Here is a 21597-nt window from a genome sequence, read left to right as displayed (position 1 = left end):
TCCAGCTGAGATTTGAAGGACTTCACACGGTGATCCTGGTCACCCCCACTGCAGTAAAACTTGAAGGAAAGAGCACCTGGATCCACGCCTCATATTGTAAAAGAGACCGAACCAGTGTTTAGTCACAGTAGTGACTGAAGGGAAATGTTGTTGTTTTTGATCCTGGAAATGGGGGCCATCCTCGCCCCTACCTTCTCGGCTCCTAATGTAAATGAAAATACTAAGGTCCCACTATTCTCTGGGTAAACCTGACAGCCCCGGTGAATATCTGGCGATTTGATTTCTGTGATGTAGTCAAGTGCCTTGAGACTGAACGGGTGGTAGAGGGAACTATCCAGTTTTATATGTGTGTTACCAGACAATACAATGATAATTGTCATTATTGGACAGATGCTGCCTGGAGTACAGGGAAAGATTGGGGATATAAACCTAGCGAAGCCATGTTCCCTAAGGATAGGACGGGTAGGAGTCTTCGTGAGAGAATGCATCTAACAGCCCTTCTGCAACCACTTAGGGCTGTAAATGGGGTAAAAGTTGTCACCCCCTCCTCCTGAATCTTGAAAACGCCCAATCTGCTGATCTGCAGACATTTGTATTGGGAAGAAATTATAATTATGTATTTAGTGCCGGACCCCATGCGTATTTAGGCCATATACAGCTCCGGGATATTAGCTTCAGACCAACCATGGCCCCTGTTACCAGTACACCTAAAACAGGCCCAGGTGAGCGTTTGCAAAATGTAGTTAATGAAGTGATCCCCCTTCCAGGTCTCAGTTGGCGAGAGGTTTTCTCCATAGAAACACAAACAGCCCCAAGGAAAAATCTATGGTTAGAATGGGTGAGATACAATGTAAGAGTCCAGAATATCTCTGTAGGATGTATTGCTTGTGCTGCTGCGAATACACATCTCTACACATATGCATTGCTTTTTCCTGATGACAACACCACTGCCTGTGTCATGAATCGTTTGAAAGGTCTGAAGTCCACTGATTGCCCAGATTATGTCCCACTATTTCATAAGGAACCCAAACTAAAGGTTCCAGGAGGAGTAACCGTATTAGCTGACAATTACACCTGCTACAATTCCCACGACACTACAGGTACACCAGTAGGGATCTTCGAGACAAGTTTCTGCGAAGAGAACAGTTCTCTAGATACTGATTTGCTAATTAAACATACACAATATATGTACACCAAAGATACCTGATGAACCTACCAGAAAGAGGAGAAGTTTTGATCAGCTCCATATGAGTTATGAAGAAGATCCACTAGTATATATTGATGCCATTGGAGTGCCAAGGGGGGTGCCTGACCAGTTTAAAGCCCAGAACCAGATTTATGCCGGCATTGCTTCTATAATCCCAAAGGTGCAGATTAATAAAAATGTTGAATGGATCAAATATATATATGTATATATATTACAGTGAACAAAGATTTGTCAATTATAGCTGTGATGCCTTTCAGGATATAGTTGAGGGTTTGGGCGCTAACACTTGTATGACCCGTGCTGCAACCCGACCTAAGAGAATTACACTGAATCCTGTCCAGACAAGATCACATGTAGTGATATAAGAAGCTGACGCAGGATTGTGGTTGGTGGATACTGGAGACATTAACTTTTAGGAGTAGGCTGACAGTAATCCTTTTGGGAAGGAGCTGTAGATCAGCATGTCATGTCGCCCCCACCACCAGAGAACCAACCACATCAGGTAGGGTAAGACAGATACAGGAGTATTATCCCTGGAGGCCCTCTGACTAGCTAGCTACGCAAAAAACATTTGGCTGACCCTGAGAACCAACCTTTCTCATTTTACAGACAAATAATGACAATATGATGGACGTATTAAGTGCACCTAGGCAGGCCTAGGTAGTTAGTGAGCACAAAAACAGGTGACGTGCTAGGACACAAATTAAGATCTTTTTGCAGATGTGACAAAAGGAGAGAGTGTAGAGCTATACTTTGGACGGTTATAGCTGAAATGGGAAGACATGGAGTACAGTCCCATAAACCCACTTGATGTTAAAGTATTGGTAAATACATTCATTGACGGTATGACCAAAGACTTACGAGACGAAATATAGACAGCCAGACCTGAATGGCGAAATGTAGATCCGAAAGACCTGAAGGTTTCTAAAGAAGTTGAACAAATTAGGACAATAAGACGACGTGTCATGTATGCTGGAGCAGACACATCTTTCTTCTCCAGTTGGTTAGGTGGGATCAAGAGATTCCTTCAATAAGTTTGTTTGGTACTAATTGCCCTCCTTATAGTTGAATCGATAATTCTCTGTTGTGTTATTCCCTTGTATAAAAAGGTTATTGTCAAAGCAACTCCGACTGGTACCTTCCTCAATCAAAAAATAGACCCACCAGAGTACAATGGTACTGATCCAGGGGAGATCCCTAAGTATATTCCTCTCAAGAGAGTAGACAAGACCCCCCATTCTCAGATGATGCTAAGAGATTTAGTTTAGGGACAGTGGGAGAACTCCATGTGAGGTTAGTGAAGGGTTCAGCTGCCTGGAGGCCTCTCGCTAGGGGAGAGTTTCTGAGGTGTCTGGATGAAGAAATCCACCTCCCCTTTTCCCATCACATGGACAGTCTCGAAGGATCCTTCTTTAAGGGAAAAACTTAGTGTTTAGGGGGGATTGTCAAGGTGAAAATGTATTTTCTTATATACCTTTGTACTTTTATATAAATCTTTATGCTCTCTTTGTACTGCTATACTTTTATACTGTGAAACAATAAGTTTTTCCTATCTGTTAGTTAATGCAAATGTAATTGTATTTAAAATGGCCGCCAGGGTTCAGTTTCGTTTCTGGTTTGTGTCTGGAGGGATGAATCATTTCTTTGGAATCGAAACTAAAGGAATGAGAAGAAGAGGAGGAATTCACCAGGAGACGTTCGACGAATCAGAGAGAGAGAGACTGAGCACTAGATGTATGCTGCTTAAACCCCACCCATTGCATTCCCTTTTTAGTACTATGTATTGAAAAATAAAACACAGTTGCTGCTCAGCTACTCACTGAGCTGAACGCCAGAGCATCAGCAAAGATTGAATCAGCTACGTGTCTGAATCATTTCTTTTTCGGTACCAGAAGCTCTGCGCTCACATTACAATTTGGAATGACTGGTGAATGAGGATTAATTGTCGTATTACGACCCCGACAATGTAACATAAGTCTATATACAGTGGGGAAAACAAGTATTTGATACTCTGCAATGCAGTATTCCCACTGACAAAGAATGGAGGGTCTGTAATTGTTATCGTAGATACACTTCACCTGTGAGACAGAATCTAAAAACCAAACAAAAAAAAGACAGCAAATCACATTGTATGATTATTACATAATTAATTTGCATTTTATTGCATGAAATAAGTATCTGATCACCGACCAACCAGCGAGAATTCTGCCTCTCACAGACCTGTTAGATTTTCTGTTAGGCTATGTGTGCACGCTGCGGATCCACAGCAGTTTTCCATGAGGTGCACAGTACCATGTAAACTTATGGAAAACAAAATCCGCAGTGCACATGCTGCAGTAAAAAACCCCAGAAACGCAGCGGTTTATTTTCCACAGCATGTCAATTCTTTGTGCGGATTCCGCAGCGGTTTACACCTGCTCCATAAGAGGAATCTGCAGGCGTAAAACCACAGGTGGAATCCGCACAAAAACTGCGGAAAAAACGCTGTAAATCCGCAGTGCGGTTTACCTGGAGATTTACCAAAAACAGTGCAGAAATATGGGCACACCATTCCGCAGCGTGTGCACATAGCCTAAGAAGCCTCCTACTCTGCACTCATTAACTGTATTAATTGCATCTGTTTGACCTCGTTACCTGTAGACACCTGTTCACACACTCAATCACACTCCCTCTCCACCATGGCCAAAGAGCTGTCTAAAGGCCCAGTCTCACATAGCGAGATCGCTAGCGAGATCGCTGCTGAGTCACAAGTTTTGTGACGCAACAGCGACCTCAGTAGCGATCTCGCTATGTGTGACACGTACCAGCGATCAGGCCCCTGCTGTGAGATCGCTGGTCATGTCGGAATGGCCTGGACCTTTTTTTGGTCGTTGAGGTCCCGCTGACATCGCTGAATCGGTGTGTGTGACACCGATCCAGCGATGTCTTCACTGGTAACCAGGGTAAACATCGGGTTACTAAGCGCAGGGCCGCGCTTAGTAACCCGATGTTTACCCTGGTTACCAGCGTAAATGTAAAAAAAAACAGTACATACTCACCATCTGATGTCCGTCAGGTCCCTTGCCGTCTGCTTCCTGCTCTGACTGAGATCCGGCCGTACAGCGAGAGCACAGCAGTGACGTCACCGCTGCGCTCTGCTCTCACTGTACGGCGGCTCAGTCAGAGCAGGAAGCAGACAGCAAGGGACCTGACGGACACCGAAAGGCGAGTATGTACTGTTTGTTTTTTTTGGTAACCAGGGTAAACATCGGGTTACTAAGCGCGGCCCTGCGCTTAGTAACCCGATGTTTACCCTGGTTACCCGGGTGCTGCAGGGGGACTTCGGCATCGTTGAAGACAGTTTCAACGATGCCGAAGTCGTTCCCCTGATCGTTGGTCGCTGGAGAGAGCTGTCTGTGTGACAGCTCCCCAGCGACCACACAGCGACTTACTAACGATCACGGCCAGGTCGTATCGCTGGTCGTGATCGTTGGTAAATCGCTATGTGAGACGGGGCCTTTAGGACACTAGGGACAAAAGTGTTGACCTGCACAAGGCTGGGATGGGCTACAGAACAATAGGCAAGCAGCTTGGTGAAAAGGGAACTGTTGGCACAATTATTAGAGAATAGAAGAAACAAGATGGCTGTCAATCTTCCTCGCTCTGGGGCTCCATGGGAGGTCTCGCCTCATGGGGTAAGGATGATTCTGAGAAAGATCAAGAATCAGCCCAGAACTACACGCAGGACCTGGTTAATGACCTGAAGAGAGCTGGGACCAGTCTCAAATATTACCGTTAGTAACACACCACGCCATCATGGATTACAATCCTGCAGGACATACAAGGTCCCCCTGCTCACACCAGCACATGTCCAGGCCCATCTGAAGTTGACCAATGGCCATCTGGATGATCCAGAGGAGGCACGGGAGAAGGTCATGTGGTCAGATGAGAAAAAAATAGAACTTTTTGGTATCATCTCCACTCGCCGTGTTTGGAGGATAAAGAAGGATGAGTACAACCCCAAAAACACCATCCAAACTGTGAAGCATGGTGGGGGAAACATTGTACGTTTGGGGTGATTTTCTGTAAAGGGGACAGGATGATTGCACCGCATTGAAGGGAGGATGGATGGGGTTTTGTATCACGAGATTTTGGTCAACAACCTCCTTCCCTCAGTAAGAGCATTGAACATGGGTTTTGGCTAGGTCTTCCAGCATGACAATGACCCGAAACACAAAGCCAGGGCAACTAAAGAGCGGATCTGTAAGAATCATTTCAAGCTCCTGGAGTGGCCTAGCCAATCTCCAGACCTGAACCCATTAGAAAATCTTTGGAGGAGCTGAAACTCAATGTTCCCAGCAACAACACCGAAACCTGAAAGATCTGGAGAAGATCTGTATGGAGGAGGGGGCCTGCTGCAGTATGCAGAAACCTGGTCAAGAACTACAGGAAACGACTGACCACTGTAATTACAAAGGATTCTGCACCAAATATTAAGTTCTGATTTTCTATTGTACCAAATACTAATTTCATGTAATAAAATGCAAATTAACTATCAATCCTACAATGTGATTTTCTGGATTTTAGTGTTAGATTCTGTCTCTCACAGGTGAAGTGTACCTACGATAATTACAGACCTGTGCATTCTCTGTAGGTGGATAAACCTGCAAAATTGGCAGTGTATCAAATACGTGTAACGATGCGACTTCTGGTCGTGACTCCACTCACTTTGCCATCAGGCCCCATAAATAAAGGGGATTAAAAGCCACCAACCAAACCTGACAAAGCCGCTGGCGAAACGCCTCAGTGTGTATTGGGGCATGAATCTTCATACACTCTTAGGTTTTTGAGACTTGCATTAATGTGCTGCTGACTCTTGATGCTTTAGGCTTTTTGCCTTTGTAAGTCATTTTTTTCTCCCTCTTATTTGGGTTAATTTCACGGTCTTTGATTATTTTTTTTTCTAAGTCATTTTTCCTTTCAAAAGATGTTTTTTTATCCCCAATTTATGAAATTAAAGGAGGTATTCCCATCTCCAAGATCCTATCCCAAAATGCAGTAGGTATAATAATATTAAATACTTCTAATTAGAAATGTAGTATAGTTTTTTTTTATTCGCTATGTCCCTTTACTCATGTGCAGGCATTGCAGGACCTTCGGTATCAATAATTATGATCACTAGCAACTAGCAATCTGTCACTATATCAGTAGACGTAACCATGGATTCCTAAGGTCCTGCAATGCTTGCACATGAGTAAAGAGACAAAAGCAAATCAGAAAAACTATACCACATTTCTAATTGGAGTGTGCTAATACAACCCCTGGCAAAAATTATGGACTCACCAGCCTTGGAGGATGTTCATTCAGTTGCTTAATTTTGTAGAAAAAAGCAGATCACAGACATAGCACAAAACTAACGTCATTTCAAATGGCAACTCTCTGGCTTTAAGAAACACTAAAAGAAATCAAGAACAAATAATGTGGGAGTCAGTAAAGGTTACTTTTTTAGAACAAGCATAGGGAAAAATTATTGAATCACTCAATTCTGAGGAAAATTATGGAATCATGAACAAACAAAAAAACCCTCCAACACATCACTAGTATTTTGTCGCACCACCTCTGGCTTTTCTAACAGCTTGCAGTCTCTGAGGCCTGGACTTAGTGAGTGTCACACAGGACTCTTCATCAATCTGGCTCCTACTTTCTCTGATTGCTGTGGCCAGATCAGCTTTGCAGGTTGGAGCCTTGTCATGGACCATTTTCTTCAACTTCCACCAAAGATTTTCAATTGGATTGAGATCCGGACTATTTGCAGGCCATGACATTGTCTTTTTGCAGTTTTTGCTCTAGGGCAGGATGCATTATCATCTTGAAAATGATTTCATCATCCCCAAACATCCTTTCAATCAATGGGATAAGAAAAGTGTCCAAAATATCAACATAAACTTGTGCATTTATTGAAGATGTAATGACAGCCGTCTCCCCAGTGCCTTTACCTGACATGCAGGCCCATATCATCAATGACTGGGGAAATTTGCACGTTCTCTTCAGGCAGTCATCTTTATAAATCTCATTGGAACGGCACCAAACAAAAGTTCCAGCATCATCACCTTGCCCAATGCAGATTCGCGATTCATCACTGAATACGACTTTCATCCAGTCATCCACAGTCCACGATTGCTTTTCCTTAGCCCAGTGTAACCTTGTTTTTTCCTGTTTAGGTGTTAATGATGGCTTTCGTTTAGCTTTTCTGTATGTAAATCCCATTTCCTTTAGGCGGTTTCTTACAGTTTGGTCACAGACGTTGACTCCAGTTTCCACCCATTCGTTCATTTGTTGTGTTGTGCATTTCCTGTTTTGGAGACATATTGCTTTAAGTTTCTGGTCTTGATGCTTTGATGTCTTCCTTGGTGTACCAGTATGTTTGCCTTTAACAACCTTCCCATGTTGTTTGTATTTGGTCCAGATTTTAGTCACAGCCGACTGTGAACAACCAACATCTTTTGCAACATTTCGTGATGATTTACCCTCTTAAGAGTTTGATAATCCTCTCCTTTGTTTCAATTGACATCTCTCGTGTTGGAGCCATGATTCTTGTCAGTCCACTTGGTGCAACAGCTCTCCAAGGTGTGATCACTGCTTTTTAGATGCAGAATAATGAGCAGATCTAATTTGATGCAGGTGTTATTTTTGGGCACAAAAATTTACAGGGTGATTCCAGAATTTTTTCCTCAGAATTGAGTGATTCCATAATTTTTCCCCTATGCTTGGTAAAAAAAAGGAACCATTACTGACTGCCACATTGTTTGATCTAGATTTCTTTTAGTGCTTCTTAAAGCCAGAAAGTTGCCATTTGAAATTACTTTAGTTTTGTGCCATGTCTGTGATCTGCTTTATTTCTACAAAATTAAACAAATGAATGAACATCCTCCAAGGCCGGTGATTCCATCATATTTGCCAGGGGTTGTATTATGCCTACTACATATGATCTTGGAGATGGGAATACCCCTTTAATTTTGCACAAAATAATAAATAAATAAATTATATATATATATATATATATATATATATATATATATATATATATATATATATATATATATATATATATATATATATATATATATATATATATATTTTTTTTTTTTTCTTTCACAACCTTTCAGAGCAAAAAGTGTCAAGTTCTGTTCCAATGTCACACCAAAATGTCAGGTGCGCATAAAATTGCTCCAGTGGGAGGGGGAGGAAGGGACAGAAAGACATTTATGACAAGATCTGCAACTTTTCAAACGCAAATATCTGGAAACCTTAAACCCCGGGAATAGCAGCGAATAATTAAAAAAAATTTATATTATATATATATATATATATATATATATATATATATATATATATATATATATATATATATATATATATATATATATATATATATATATATACGAATACACAAAAAAAAGGGATAAAAAAAGGCAAAATCAGAAAGATGGATGAGGTCCAAACATAGAAGAAAAGCACAAATTAAAAAATACTCAACAGAAAAAGTTTCAAAACAACATTGAATGTAGCCCGTCTTGCCATGCACGCCTCTCCGGCCTCAATCTTCCATGCGCACACCGGTCCAACTGACGCGCCTACCCATTATCACGCCTGGTTCCCAGCCTGCACAATTGTGGCGTTTTCTTGTTTCATAGGTCAGATCTTTACATGAAGGAGCGTCGGTACCTGGACAGTGACGAGCCGCGCACCTGATCATCCATCACATGACCAGGACTGTAATGAATAGCACAAGGCCGTGGAGGAGGGGAACTTGTATCATCTGGTATGTATACTGTTACAGTAAATATTAATGCTCCAAAAAAAAATAAAAAATGTTAGAAATAGTATTTAAATAAAAAAGCCGGTGTTGCATCTCCATGGCAACAGACTACAAACAAACCCTGCGTAGTCTGATCCTGCAGTCATCCCTGCATCTACGAACAGCAGAAGCGGCACACGACTGCAGACCCCTCCAAGTTTATTGTTAGTCTCTAACCAGAGACACAGAGGCTGGTGGAGGAGCTGCAAACATAAAACGGGACTTTTTTTTTTTTTTTAAGCATTGGAGCAGAAAAAGAATGCTGGAAAAGTACACACCCAACACTGCTGGTCAGGCCTGGGGCGCTCCAGTCGGGTCCCCACATTGATGCCGACGCCGCGGTTATGACATTTGCCCTTTTTCTTGCACGGTGATGGTGCGGGGGATAGTTCTGCCTACACAACTACAATCGGCACAAGAGCATCTATTCCACCTCCTTTTTGCAGTGAGGTACGCAGTTGCCCCACCTCCCCCCGGTACCAATGACCCCGGTGTCAGGAAGGACCCCGATGCAGTGTATGTACAATGTCTTTAATCTCCTGCTTGTTGTGTTGCTCATGCCGCTAAAACCCCAAAAAAGTGAAATTAAAAGTGGAGGTGGGAAAGTCCCAGGGTGCGGTGTCAGAGGTGAGGACCGCTTTACACAGACCCCCTACTAAAATTCCTGACGACTGGCGCTTACATGAAGACCCTTCCTTGGTTTTCAGAAGTCGTTCTAGTCCCCTCCAGCGGGGGGCGCTGCGGCCTGTTCTCCTCCACAGTCACTGGGATAGAAGTAAACTTTGGCAATGGCGCAGGATAGAAACCAGACAGTGCAAATCTGCTGCAAAGTGCAGGTAATCTTCTTGTCCTGAAACTCTCTCCGGACCCCCTATTTACCCTCATAAAAGCCCCAGCCCTGGATTTTGGCCCCGTATTAATCCCCTGCAGTAGCAGCCTGGTCAAGCAGAGCAGTTTGGTCAGTGATCGCCTCCTTTCAATGCGCTGTTCTGCCGCTGGCAGTCAACGGAGGCAACAGAGAAAGAAATATGACAGAAAATGGAATTGTGCCGGGAACGACTTGTCGCCCCAGTCCTGTAAGAGGGGGTCTCTGGGAATAGCACCCATATGCCTGCAAGTCTGAAGAAGTGGTCCCAGGATAATGGTCCTATCGCGCCACATGGTTTCCCGGCAGCGTGCTGTTGGCCGTGCGGATGACCGGTAACGGGTGTGCCTCCGTGTTAAACACCCAATTGTCTAATGGTAGAAGGTCGTCACTGGAGAAGAGTAGATAAAGGTACCTGGGGAGGAGAGGGTTAATAAGACATGTGATCAGTGAAAGGGTTATTAAGATGACTGATCAATACCGATGAGGACAATTGTTGGTCCCTTCTAGTAAAGTAAGAAAACCCCAACACTGGTCAATGAGATAATCAGACACCGGCAGCAGTAATCTGTGAGCCCCCCTGGACATCAGCGATGAATGAGGAGCAGACTGTGCTTTATTGCTAGGGACTATTATCCCGGCCCATACCGACTTTCCTGCCCCAACCCGGACCCTACTGCTCCTCCGGACAATACTGACCTTACTGCCCAGACCGGAACACTACGGACGTGACCTGAACACTACTGACCTTACTGCCTTGACACAGACCCTACTGCTCCACCCCAGACAATACGGACCTTACTGCCCAGACCGGAACACTACGGACGTGACCTGGACACTACTGACTTTACTGCCTTGACACAGACCCTACTGCTCCACCCCAGACAATACAGACCTTACTGCCCTGGAAACTACTGACTATACGGCCTTGACCTGCAGACGTGACCTGTACAATACTGACCTTACTGCCCCTACTGCTCCACCCCGAACACTACAGACCTTATTGCCCTCGACCTTATTGACGAGTACACTCGCTCGTCACTAGTCTTCAGTTGAGTCCAATTCTTTACTCTCTGCCGTTCTTGGATATTCTGCATGATTAGGTCATTATCCTGTTGGATGAACCATGACCAGCAATCAAACAGTTTTCTGACACTCAGCAGCACATTTCTTTCCAGAATGCTGGATAGTCTTGAGATTTCATTGTACCCTGAACAAATTCAGAACCCTTGTGTCAAATGCAGCAGAGTCACCCCAGAACATCCCCAAGCTTCTCCATGTGTCACATGCAGCAGTCACCCTAGAACATCCCCAAGCTCCTCCATGTGTCACATGCAGCAGTCACCCTAGAACATCCCCAAGCTCCTCCATGTGTCAGATGCAGTCGCCCCAGAACATCCCCGAGCTCCTCCATGTGTCACATGCAGCAGTCACCCCAGAACATCCCCGAGCTCCTCCACGTGTCACATGCAGCAGTCGCCCCAGAACATCCCCGAGCTCCTCCACGTGTCACATGCAGCAGTCGCCCTAGAACATCCCCAAGCTCCTCCATGTGTCAGATGCAGTCGCCCCAGAACATCCCCGAGCTCCTCCATGTGTCACATGCAGCAGTCACCCCAGAACATCCCCGAGCTCCTCCACGTGTCACATGCAGCAGTCGCCCTAGAACATCCCCAAGCTCCTCCATGTGTCAGATGCAGTCGCCCCAGAACATCCCCGAGCTCCTCCATGTGTCACATGCAGCAGTCACCCCAGAACATCCCCGAGCTCCTCCATGTGTCACATGCAGCAGTCACCCCAGAACATCCCCGAGCTCCTCCATGTGTCACATGCAGCAGTCACCCCAGAACATCCCCGAGCTCCTCCATGTGTCAGATGCAGCAGTCACCACAGAACATCCCCGAGCTCCTCCATGTGTCAGATGCAGTCACCCCAGAACATCCCCAAGCTCCTCCATGTGTCACATGCAGCAGTCGCCCCAGAACATCCCCGAGCTCCTCCATGTGTCACATGCAGCAGTCGCCCTAGAACATCCCCAAGCTCCTCCATGTGTCAGATGCAGTCACCCCAGAACATCCCCGAGCTCCTCCATGTGTCACATGCAGCAGTCACCCCAGAACATCCCCGAGCTCCTCCATGTGTCAGATGCAGCAGTCACCCTAGAACATCCCCGAGCTCCTCCATGTGTCAGATGCAGCAGTCACCCCAGAACATCCCCGAGCTCCTCCATGTGTCACATGCAGCAGTCACCCTAGAACATCCCCGAGCTCCTCCATGTGTCACATGCAGCAGTCACCCTAGAACATCCCCGAGCTCCTCCATGTGTCAGATGCAGCAGTCACCCCAGAACATCCCCGAGCTCCTCCATGTGTCACATGCAGCAGTCACCCCAGAACATCCCCGAGCTCCTCCATGTGTCACATGCAGCAGTCACCCCAGAACATCCCCGAGCTCCTCCATGTGTCACATGCAGCAGTCACCCCAGAACATCCCCGAGCTCCTCCATGTGTCAGATGCAGCAGTCGCCCCAGAACATCCCCGAGCTCCTCCATGTGTCACATGCAGCAGTCGCCCTAGAACATCCCCAAGCTCCTCCATGTGTCAGATGCAGTCGCCCCAGAACATCCCCGAGCTCCTCCATGTGTCACATGCAGCAGTCGCCCCAGAACATCCCCGAGCTCCTCCATGTGTCACATGCAGCAGTCACCCTAGAACATCCCCAAGCTCCTCCATGTGTCAGATGCAGTCACCCCAGAACATCCCCGAGCTCCTCCATGTGTCACATGCAGCAGTCGCCCTAGAACATCCCCGAGCTCCTCCATGTGTCACATGCAGCAGTCACCCTAGAACATCCCCGAGCTCCTCCATGTGTCACATGCAGCAGTCACCCCAGAACATCCCCGAGCTCCTCCATGTGTCACATGCAGCAGTCACCCCAGAACATCCCCGAGCTCCTCCATGTGTCAGATGCAGCAGTCACCACAGAACATCCCCGAGCTCCTCCATGTGTCAGATGCAGTCACCCCAGAACATCCCCAAGCTCCTCCATGTGTCACATGCAGCAGTCGCCCCAGAACATCCCCGAGCTCCTCCATGTGTCACATGCAGCAGTCGCCCTAGAACATCCCCAAGCTCCTCCATGTGTCAGATGCAGTCACCCCAGAACATCCCCGAGCTCCTCCATGTGTCACATGCAGCAGTCACCCCAGAACATCCCCGAGCTCCTCCATGTGTCACATGCAGCAGTCACCCCAGAACATCCCCAAGCTCCTCCATGTGTCACATGCAGCAGTCGCCCCAGAACATCCCCGAGCTCCTCCACGTGTCACATGCAGCAGTCGCCCCAGAACATCCCCGAGCTCCTCCATGTGTCAGATGCAGTCGCCCTAGAACATCCCCAAGCTCCTCCATGTGTCAGATGCAGTCGCCCTAGAACATCCCCGAGCTCCTCCATGTGTCAGATGCAGTCGCCCCAGAACATCCCCGAGCTCCTCCATGTGTCACATGCAGCAGTCACCCTAGAACATCCCCAAGCTCCTCCATGTGTCAGATGCAGTCGCCCCAGAACATCCCCGAGCTCCTCCATGTGTCAGATGCAGCAGTCACCACAGAACATCCCCGAGCTCCTCCATGTGTCACATGCAGCAGTCGTCCCAGAACATCCCCGAGCTCCTCCATGTGTCAGATGCAGAAGTCACCACAGAACATCCCCGAGCTCCTCCATGTGTCACATGCAGAAGTCGCCACAGAACATCCCCGAGCTCCTCCATGTGTCAGATGCAGAAGTCACCACAGAACATCCCCGAGCTCCTCCATGTGTCACATGCAGCAGTCACCCCAGAACATCCCCGAGCTCCTCCATGTGTCAGATGCAGAAGTCGCCACAGAACATCCCCGAGCTCCTCCATGTGTCAGATGCAGAAGTCACCACAGAACATCCCCGAGCTCCTCCATGTGTCAGATGCAGAAGTCACCACAGAACATCCCCGAGCTCCTCCATGTGTCAGATGCAGAAGTCACCACAGAACATCCCCGAGCTCCTCCATGTGTCAGATGCAGAAGTCACCACAGAACATCCCCGAGCTCCTCCATGTGTCAGATGCAGAAGTCGCCACAGAACATCCCCGAGCTCCTCCATGTGTCAGATGCAGAAGTCGCCACAGAACATCCCCGAGCTCCTCCATGTGTCACATGCAGCAGTCACCACAGAACTTCCCCGAGCTCCTCCATGTGTCAGATGCAGAAGTCGCCACAGAACATCCCTGAGCTCCACCATGTGTCAGATGCAGAAGTCGCCACAGAACTTCCCTGAGCTCCTCCATGTGTCACAGCTGGTGCAACATTCTTTTCTTCTTGTTTCCATCTATGAACATAGTGAACATAGAGCTGATCTAACACCACCAAGCTCCATCTCTGTCTGCTCTGTCCACAGGATGTTCTCTAGAAGCTTTGTGACAAATTTCAGTCTGGCTTTTTTACGATTTGCTTTCAGTCGTCTTCCATGAACTCCACTTTGGCCCTAGCAGCGGCAGATGGTGCAACCAAATACTGATGGACCTCGGAGTTCACCTGTAATCTATCTGGAAGTTGTACTGGGCTCTGTGGTTCCCATTCGTATCATCAGTCTCTTGTGGCCACATCCAAGCCGCTCAGCAACAGCCCCATAGACCTTACACTTATATGTGCAGCTGTAGTGACAGGGACATCCGGCTGTAGGAGACATCTTATAGCCTTTATTTCTAACATGTTGTCTATAACGTGCTTTCTCCTCAGCTTCTTGTGCACCATGTTCAGTGCAGACACCATGATCACAAACAGCACAATAACTACTTTTCACAATGTAAATAGGCGACGGATTACCAGGCTGCAGCCACCGCTGATGATAATTACAGGACGCACCGTAGTGGCACATGTCCCTATGGTCACATCACTGTTAATCTTTTCTAGGGATCCATCTTTTGTGTTCAGGGTCATTAGTCATTTACATTGTTTGGTTGAAGCAAAATTCAAGAGCAAAAAAATGAAATCTAATCCTGCTTATCAATATTCAGAAAATTTACAGTGAAAATTACTAGTCAGTCTCTGGTTATCTCAGGGATTTTTTTGGGGTTTTCTTACCTTATCAGAAGAGACCAACAATTGTGTCCATGAGTGTATGATGACGGATCACGATCCGGGGAGCAGAGTTAATAGGATGGTGGATCAATCCTGTATTTTAGGAAGAACCTTACATATGTGAGGGGACTGATCAGATCCTCTGAGGGGTGGTAAGATCCCCCCAAAATAGGCAGATACAAGGGAAAGCCAACTGATCAGCTCCATCTATAGAAAAACCTGGCAGGTGTTCAGCTCCCTGCAGCGCTGCCACAGGTAACGTGAAGCATTACACGGTCCATCCACACCTATGGGAGACGTGAGTAATGCAGGACAAGGCGGCTCCTCCAAGCAGATCTGCTCTTTACTGCATCTCCCACCGCAGGTCACTGGTGAACAGCCCTGGTAAAAGTGCTCATTTTAAAATGCAAAAGATGACTATATATATTTATATATCTGTGACTTTAGCATCTATTACAACTTATAGTCACCCTGTGATCAGGATTGTGCTCCGTGCTCAGTGACTACAGACAGTGTCAGGTCGGTGCCGTTATACTGATTACACTGATACCTGTGATCAGGATTGTGCTCAGTGACTACAGACAGTGTCAGGTCAGCGCTGTTATACTGATTACACTGATACCTGTGATCAGGATTGTGCTCAGTGACTACAGACAGTGTCAGGTCGGTGCCGTTATACTGATTACACTGATACCTGTGATCAGGATTGTACTCAGTGACTACAGACAGTGTCAGGTCGGTGCCGTTATACTGATTACACTGATACCTGTGATCAGGATTGTACTCAGTAACTACAGACGGTGTCAGGTCGGAGCCGTTATACTGATTACACTGATACCTGTGATCAGGATTGTACTCAGTGACTACAGACAGTGTCAGGTCGGTGCCGTTATACTGATTACACTGATACCTGTAATCAGGATTGTGCTCAGTGACTACAGGCAGTGTCAGGTCGGTGCTGTTATACTGATTACACCGATACCTGTGATCAGGATTGTGCTCAGTGACTACAGACAGTGTCAGGTCAGTGCCGTTATACTGATTACACTGATACCTGTGATCAGGATTGTGCTCAGTGACTACAGACAGTGTCAGGTCGGTGCCGTTATACTGATTACACCGATACCTGTGATCAGGATTGTGCTCAGTGACTACAGACAGTGTCAGGTCAGTGCCGTTATACTGATTACACTGATACCTGTGATCAGGATTGTGCTCAGTGACTACAGAAAGTGTCAGGTCGGTGCCGTTATACTGATTACACTGATACCTGTGATCAGGATTGTGCTCAGTAACTACAGACAGTGTCAGGTCGGTGCCGTTATACTGATTACACTGATACCTGTGATCAGGATTGTGCTCAGTAACTACAGACAGTGTCAGGTCGGTGCCGTTATACTGATTACACTGATACCTGTGATCAGGATTGTGCTCAGTGACTACAGAAAGTGTCAGGTCGGTGCCGTTATACTGATTACACTGATACCTGTGATCAGGATTGTGCTCAGTGACTACAGACAGTGTCAGGTCGGTGCCGTTATACTGATTACACTGATACCTGTGATCAGGATTGTGCTCAGTGACTACAGACAGTGTCAGGTCGGTGCTGTTATACTGATTACACTGATACCTGTGATCAGGATTGTGCTCAGTGACTACAGACAGTGTCAGGTCGGTGCAGTTATACTGATTACACTGATACCTGTGATCAGGATTGTGCTCAGTGACTACAGACAGTGTCAGGTCGGTGCTGTTATACTGATTACACTGATACCTGTGATCAGGATTGTGCTCAGTGACTACAGACAGTGTCAGGTCGGAGCCGTTATACTGATTACACTGATACCTGTGATCAGGATTGTGGTCAGTGACTACAGACAGTGTCAGGTCGGTGCCGTTATACTGATTACACTGATACCTGTGATCAGGATTGTGCTCAGTGACTACAGACAGTGTCAGGTCGGTGCCGTTATACTGATTACACTGATACCTGTGATCAGGATTGTGCTCAGTGACTACAGTGTCAGGTCGGTGCAGTTATACTGATTACACTGATACCTGTGATCAGGATTGTGCTCAGTGACTACAGACAGTGTCAGGTCGGTGCCGTTATACTGATTACACTGATACCTGTGATCAGGATTGTGCTCAGTGACTACAGTGTCAGGTCGGTGCAGTTATACTGATTACACTGATACCTGTGATCAGGATTGTACTCAGTGACTACAGACAGTGTCAGGTCGGTGCCGTTATACTGATTACACTGATACCTGTGATCAGGATTGTGCTCAGTGACTACAGACAGTGTCAGGTCAGTGCCGTTATACTGATTACACTGATACCTGTGATCAGGATTGTGCTCCGTGCTCAGTGACTACAGACAGTGTCAGGTCGGTGCAGTTATACTGATTACACTGATACCTGTGATCAGGATTGTGCTCAGTGACTACAGGCAGTGTCAGGTCGGTGCCGTTATACTGATTACACTGATACCTGTGATCAGGATTGTGCTCAGTGACTACAGACAGTGTCAGGTCGGTGCCGTTATACTGATTACACTGATACCTGTGATCAGGATTGTGCTCAGTGACTACAGACAGTGTCAGGTCGGTGCCGTTATACTGATTACACTGATACCTGTGATCAGGATTGTGCTCAGTGACTACAGACAGTGTCAGGTCGGTGCCGTTATACTGATTACACTGATACCTGAGATCAGGATTGTGCTCAGTGACTACAGACAGTGTCAGGTCGGTGCCGTTATACTGATTACACTGATACCTGTGATCAGGATTGTGCTCAGTGACTACAGGCAGTGTCAGGTCGGTGCCGTTATACTGATTACACTGATACTTGTGATCAGGAATGTGCTCAGTGACTACAGACAGTGTCAGGTCGGTGCTGTTATACTGATTACACTGATACCTGTGATCAGGATTGTGCTCAGTGACTACAGACAGTGTCAGGTCGGTGCCGTTATACTGATTACACTGATACTTGTGATCAGGATTGTGCTCAGTGACTACAGACAGTGTCAGGTCGGTGCCGTTATACTGATTACACTGATACCTGTGATCAGGATTGTGCTCAGTGACTACAGACAGTGTCAGGTTGGTGCCGTTATACTGATTACACTGATACCTGTGATCAGGATTGTGCTCAGTGACTACAGGCAGTGTCAGGTCGGTGCCGTTATACTGATTACACTGATACCTGTGATCAGGATTGTGCTCAGTGACTACAGACAGTGTCAGGTCGGTGCCGTTATACTGATTACACCGATACCTGTGATCAGGATTGTGCTCAGTGACTACAGACAGTGTCAGGTCGGTGCAGTTATACTGATTACACTGATACCTGTGATCAGGATTGTGCTCAGTGACTACAGTGTCAGGTCGGTGCCGTTATACTGGTTACACTGATACCTGTGATCAGGATTGTGCTCAGTGACTACAGACTGTCAGGTCGGAGCCGTTATACTGATTACACTGATACCTGTGATCAGGATTGTGCTCAGTGACTACAGTGTCAGGTCGGTGCAGTTATACTGATTACACTGATACCTGTGATCAGGATTGTGCTCAGTGACTACAGACAGTGTCAGGTCGGTGCCGTTATACTGATTACACTGATACCTGTGATCAGGATTGTGCTCCGTGCTCACTGACTACAGACAGTGTCAGGTCGGAGCCGTTATACTGATTACACTGATACCTGTGATCAGGATTGTGCTCAGTGACTACAGACAGTGTCAGGTCGGTGCCGTTATACTGATTACACTGATACCTGAGATCAGGATTGTGCTCAGTGACTACAGACAGTGTCAGGTCGGTGCTGTTATACTGATTATACTGATACCTGTGATCAGGATTGTGCTCACTGACTACTAACAGTGTCAGGTTGGTGCCGTTATACTGATTACACTGATACCTGAGATCAGGATTGTGCTCAGTGACTACAGACAGTGTCAGGTCGGTGCTGTTATACTGATTACACTGATACCTGTGATCAGGATTGTGCTCAGTGACTACTGACAGTGTCAGGTCGGTGCCGTTATACTGATTACACTGATACCTGTGATCAGGATTGTACTCAGTGACTACAGACAGTGTCAGGTCGGTGCCGTTATACTGATTACACTGATACCTGTGATCAGGATTGTGCTCAGTGACTACAGACAGTGTCAGGTCAGTGCCGTTATACTGATTACACTGATACCTGTGATCAGGATTGTGCTCAGTGACTACAGTGTCAGGTCGGTGCCATTATACTGATTACACTGATACCTGTGATCAGGATTGTGCTCAGTGACTACAGACAGTGTCAGGTCGGTGCCGTTATACTGATTACACTGATACCTGTGATCAGGATTGTGCTCAGTGACTACAGACAGTGTCAGGTCGGTGCCGTTATACTGATTACACTGATACCTGTGATCAGGATTGTGCTCAGTGACTACAGTGTCAGGTCGGTGCCGTTATACTGATTACACTGATACCTGTGATCAGGATTGTGCTCAGTGACTACAGACAGTGTCAGGTCGGTGCTGTTATACTGATACCTGTGATCAGGATTGTGCTCACTGACTACTAACAGTGTCAGGTTGGTGCCGTTATACTGATTACACTGATACCTGAGATCAGGATTGTGCTCAGTGACTACAGACAGTGTCAGGTCGGTGCTGTTATACTGATTACACTGATACCTGTGATCAGGATTGTGCTCAGTGACTACTGACAGTGTCAGGTCGGTGCCGTTATACTGATTACACTGATACCTGTGATCAGGATTGTACTCAGTGACTACAGACAGTGTCAGGTCGGTGCCGTTATACTGATTACACTGATACCTGTGATCAGGATTGTGCTCAGTGACTACAGACAGTGTCAGGTCGGTGCCGTTATACTGATTACACTGATACCTGAGATCAGGATTGTGCTCAGTGACTACAGACAGTGTCAGGTCGGTGCTGTTATACTGATTATACTGATACCTGTGATCAGGATTGTGCTCACTGACTACTAACAGTGTCAGGTTGGTGCCGTTATACTGATTACACTGATACCTGAGATCAGGATTGTGCTCAGTGACTACAGACAGTGTCAGGTCGGTGCTGTTATACTGATTACACTGATACCTGTGATCAGGATTGTGCTCAGTGACTACAGACAGTGTCAGGTCGGTGCCGTTATACTGATTCCTGTGATCAGGATTGTGCTCAGTGACTACAGACAGTGTCAGGTCAGTGCCGTTATACTGATTACACTGATACCTGTGATCAGGATTGTGCTCAGTGACTACAGTGTCAGGTCGGTGCCATTATACTGATTACACTGATACCTGTGATCAGGATTGTGCTCAGTGACTACAGACAGTGTCAGGTCGGTGCCGTTATACTGATTACACTGATACCTGTGATCAGGATTGTGCTCAGTGACTACAGACAGTGTCAGGTCGGTGCCGTTATACTGATTACACTGATACCTGTGATCAGGATTGTGCTCAGTGACTACAGTGTCAGGTCGGTGCCGTTATACTGATTACACTGATACCTGTGATCAGGATTGTGCTCAGTGACTACAGACAGTGTCAGGTCGGTGCCGTTATACTGATTACACTGATACCTGTGATCAGGATTGTGCTCAGTGACTACAGACAGTGTCAGGTCGGTGCCGTTATACTGATTACACTGATACCTGTGATCAGGATTGTGCTCAGTGACTACAGTGTCAGGTCGGTGCCGTTATACTGATTACACTGATACCTGTGATCAGGATTGTGCTCAGTGACTACAGACAGTGTCAGGTCGGTGCCGTTATACTGATTACACTGATACCTGTGATCAGGATTGTGCTCAGTGACTACAGACAGTGTCAGGTCGGTGCCGTTATACTGATTACACTGATACCTGTGATCAGGATTGTGCTCAGTGACTACAGTGTCAGGTCGGTGCCGTTATACTGATTACACTGATACCTGTGATCAGGATTGTGCTCAGTGACTACAGACAGTGTCAGGTCGGTGCCGTTATACTGATTACACTGATACCTGTGATCAGGATTGTGCTCAGTGACTACAGTGTCAGGTCGGTGCCGTTATACTGATTACACTGATACCTGTGATCAGGATTGTGCTCAGTGACTACAGACAGTGTCAGGTCAGTGCCGTTATACTGATTACACTGATACCTGTGATCAGGATTGTGCTCAGTGACTATAGACAGTGTCAGGTCAGTGCCGTTATACTGATTACACTGATACCTGTGATCAGGATTGTGCTCAGTGACTACAGGCAGTGTCAGGTCGGTGCCGTTATACTGATTACAGTGATACCTGTGATCAGGATTGTGCTCAGTGACTACAGGCAGTGTCAGGTCAGTGCCGTTATACTGATTACACTGATACCTGTGATCAGGATTGTGCTCAGTGACTACAGGCAGTGTCAGGTCAGTGCCGTTATACTGATTACACTGATACCTGTGATCAGGATTGTGCTCAGTGACTACAGTGTCAGGTCGGTGCCGTTATACTGGTTACACTGATACCTGTGATCAGGATTGTGCTCAGTGATTAC

The 21597-nt window shown here is 46.5% G+C and overlaps 1 protein-coding gene across 1 annotated transcript in view; it reads right to left on the bottom strand.

Moving 5' to 3' along the window:
- Positions 1-9556: 9556 nt before the first annotated feature.
- Positions 9557-21597, bottom strand: part of MAN1A2 (mannosidase alpha class 1A member 2) — a 28073-nt gene continuing 16032 nt past the window's right edge. Inside the window, exon 13 of the mRNA XM_077293603.1 lies at positions 9557-10324. Coding sequence (XP_077149718.1) covers positions 10192-10324 — 133 coding nt within the window. The 3' untranslated portion in view covers positions 9557-10191. The remainder of the gene's footprint in view (positions 10325-21597) is intronic.

This window comes from Ranitomeya variabilis, chromosome 3, assembly GCF_051348905.1.
Source record: "Ranitomeya variabilis isolate aRanVar5 chromosome 3, aRanVar5.hap1, whole genome shotgun sequence".
Taxonomy (NCBI): Eukaryota; Metazoa; Chordata; class Amphibia; order Anura; family Dendrobatidae; genus Ranitomeya; species Ranitomeya variabilis.
This window is presented reverse-complemented; position numbering and strand designations above follow the sequence as displayed.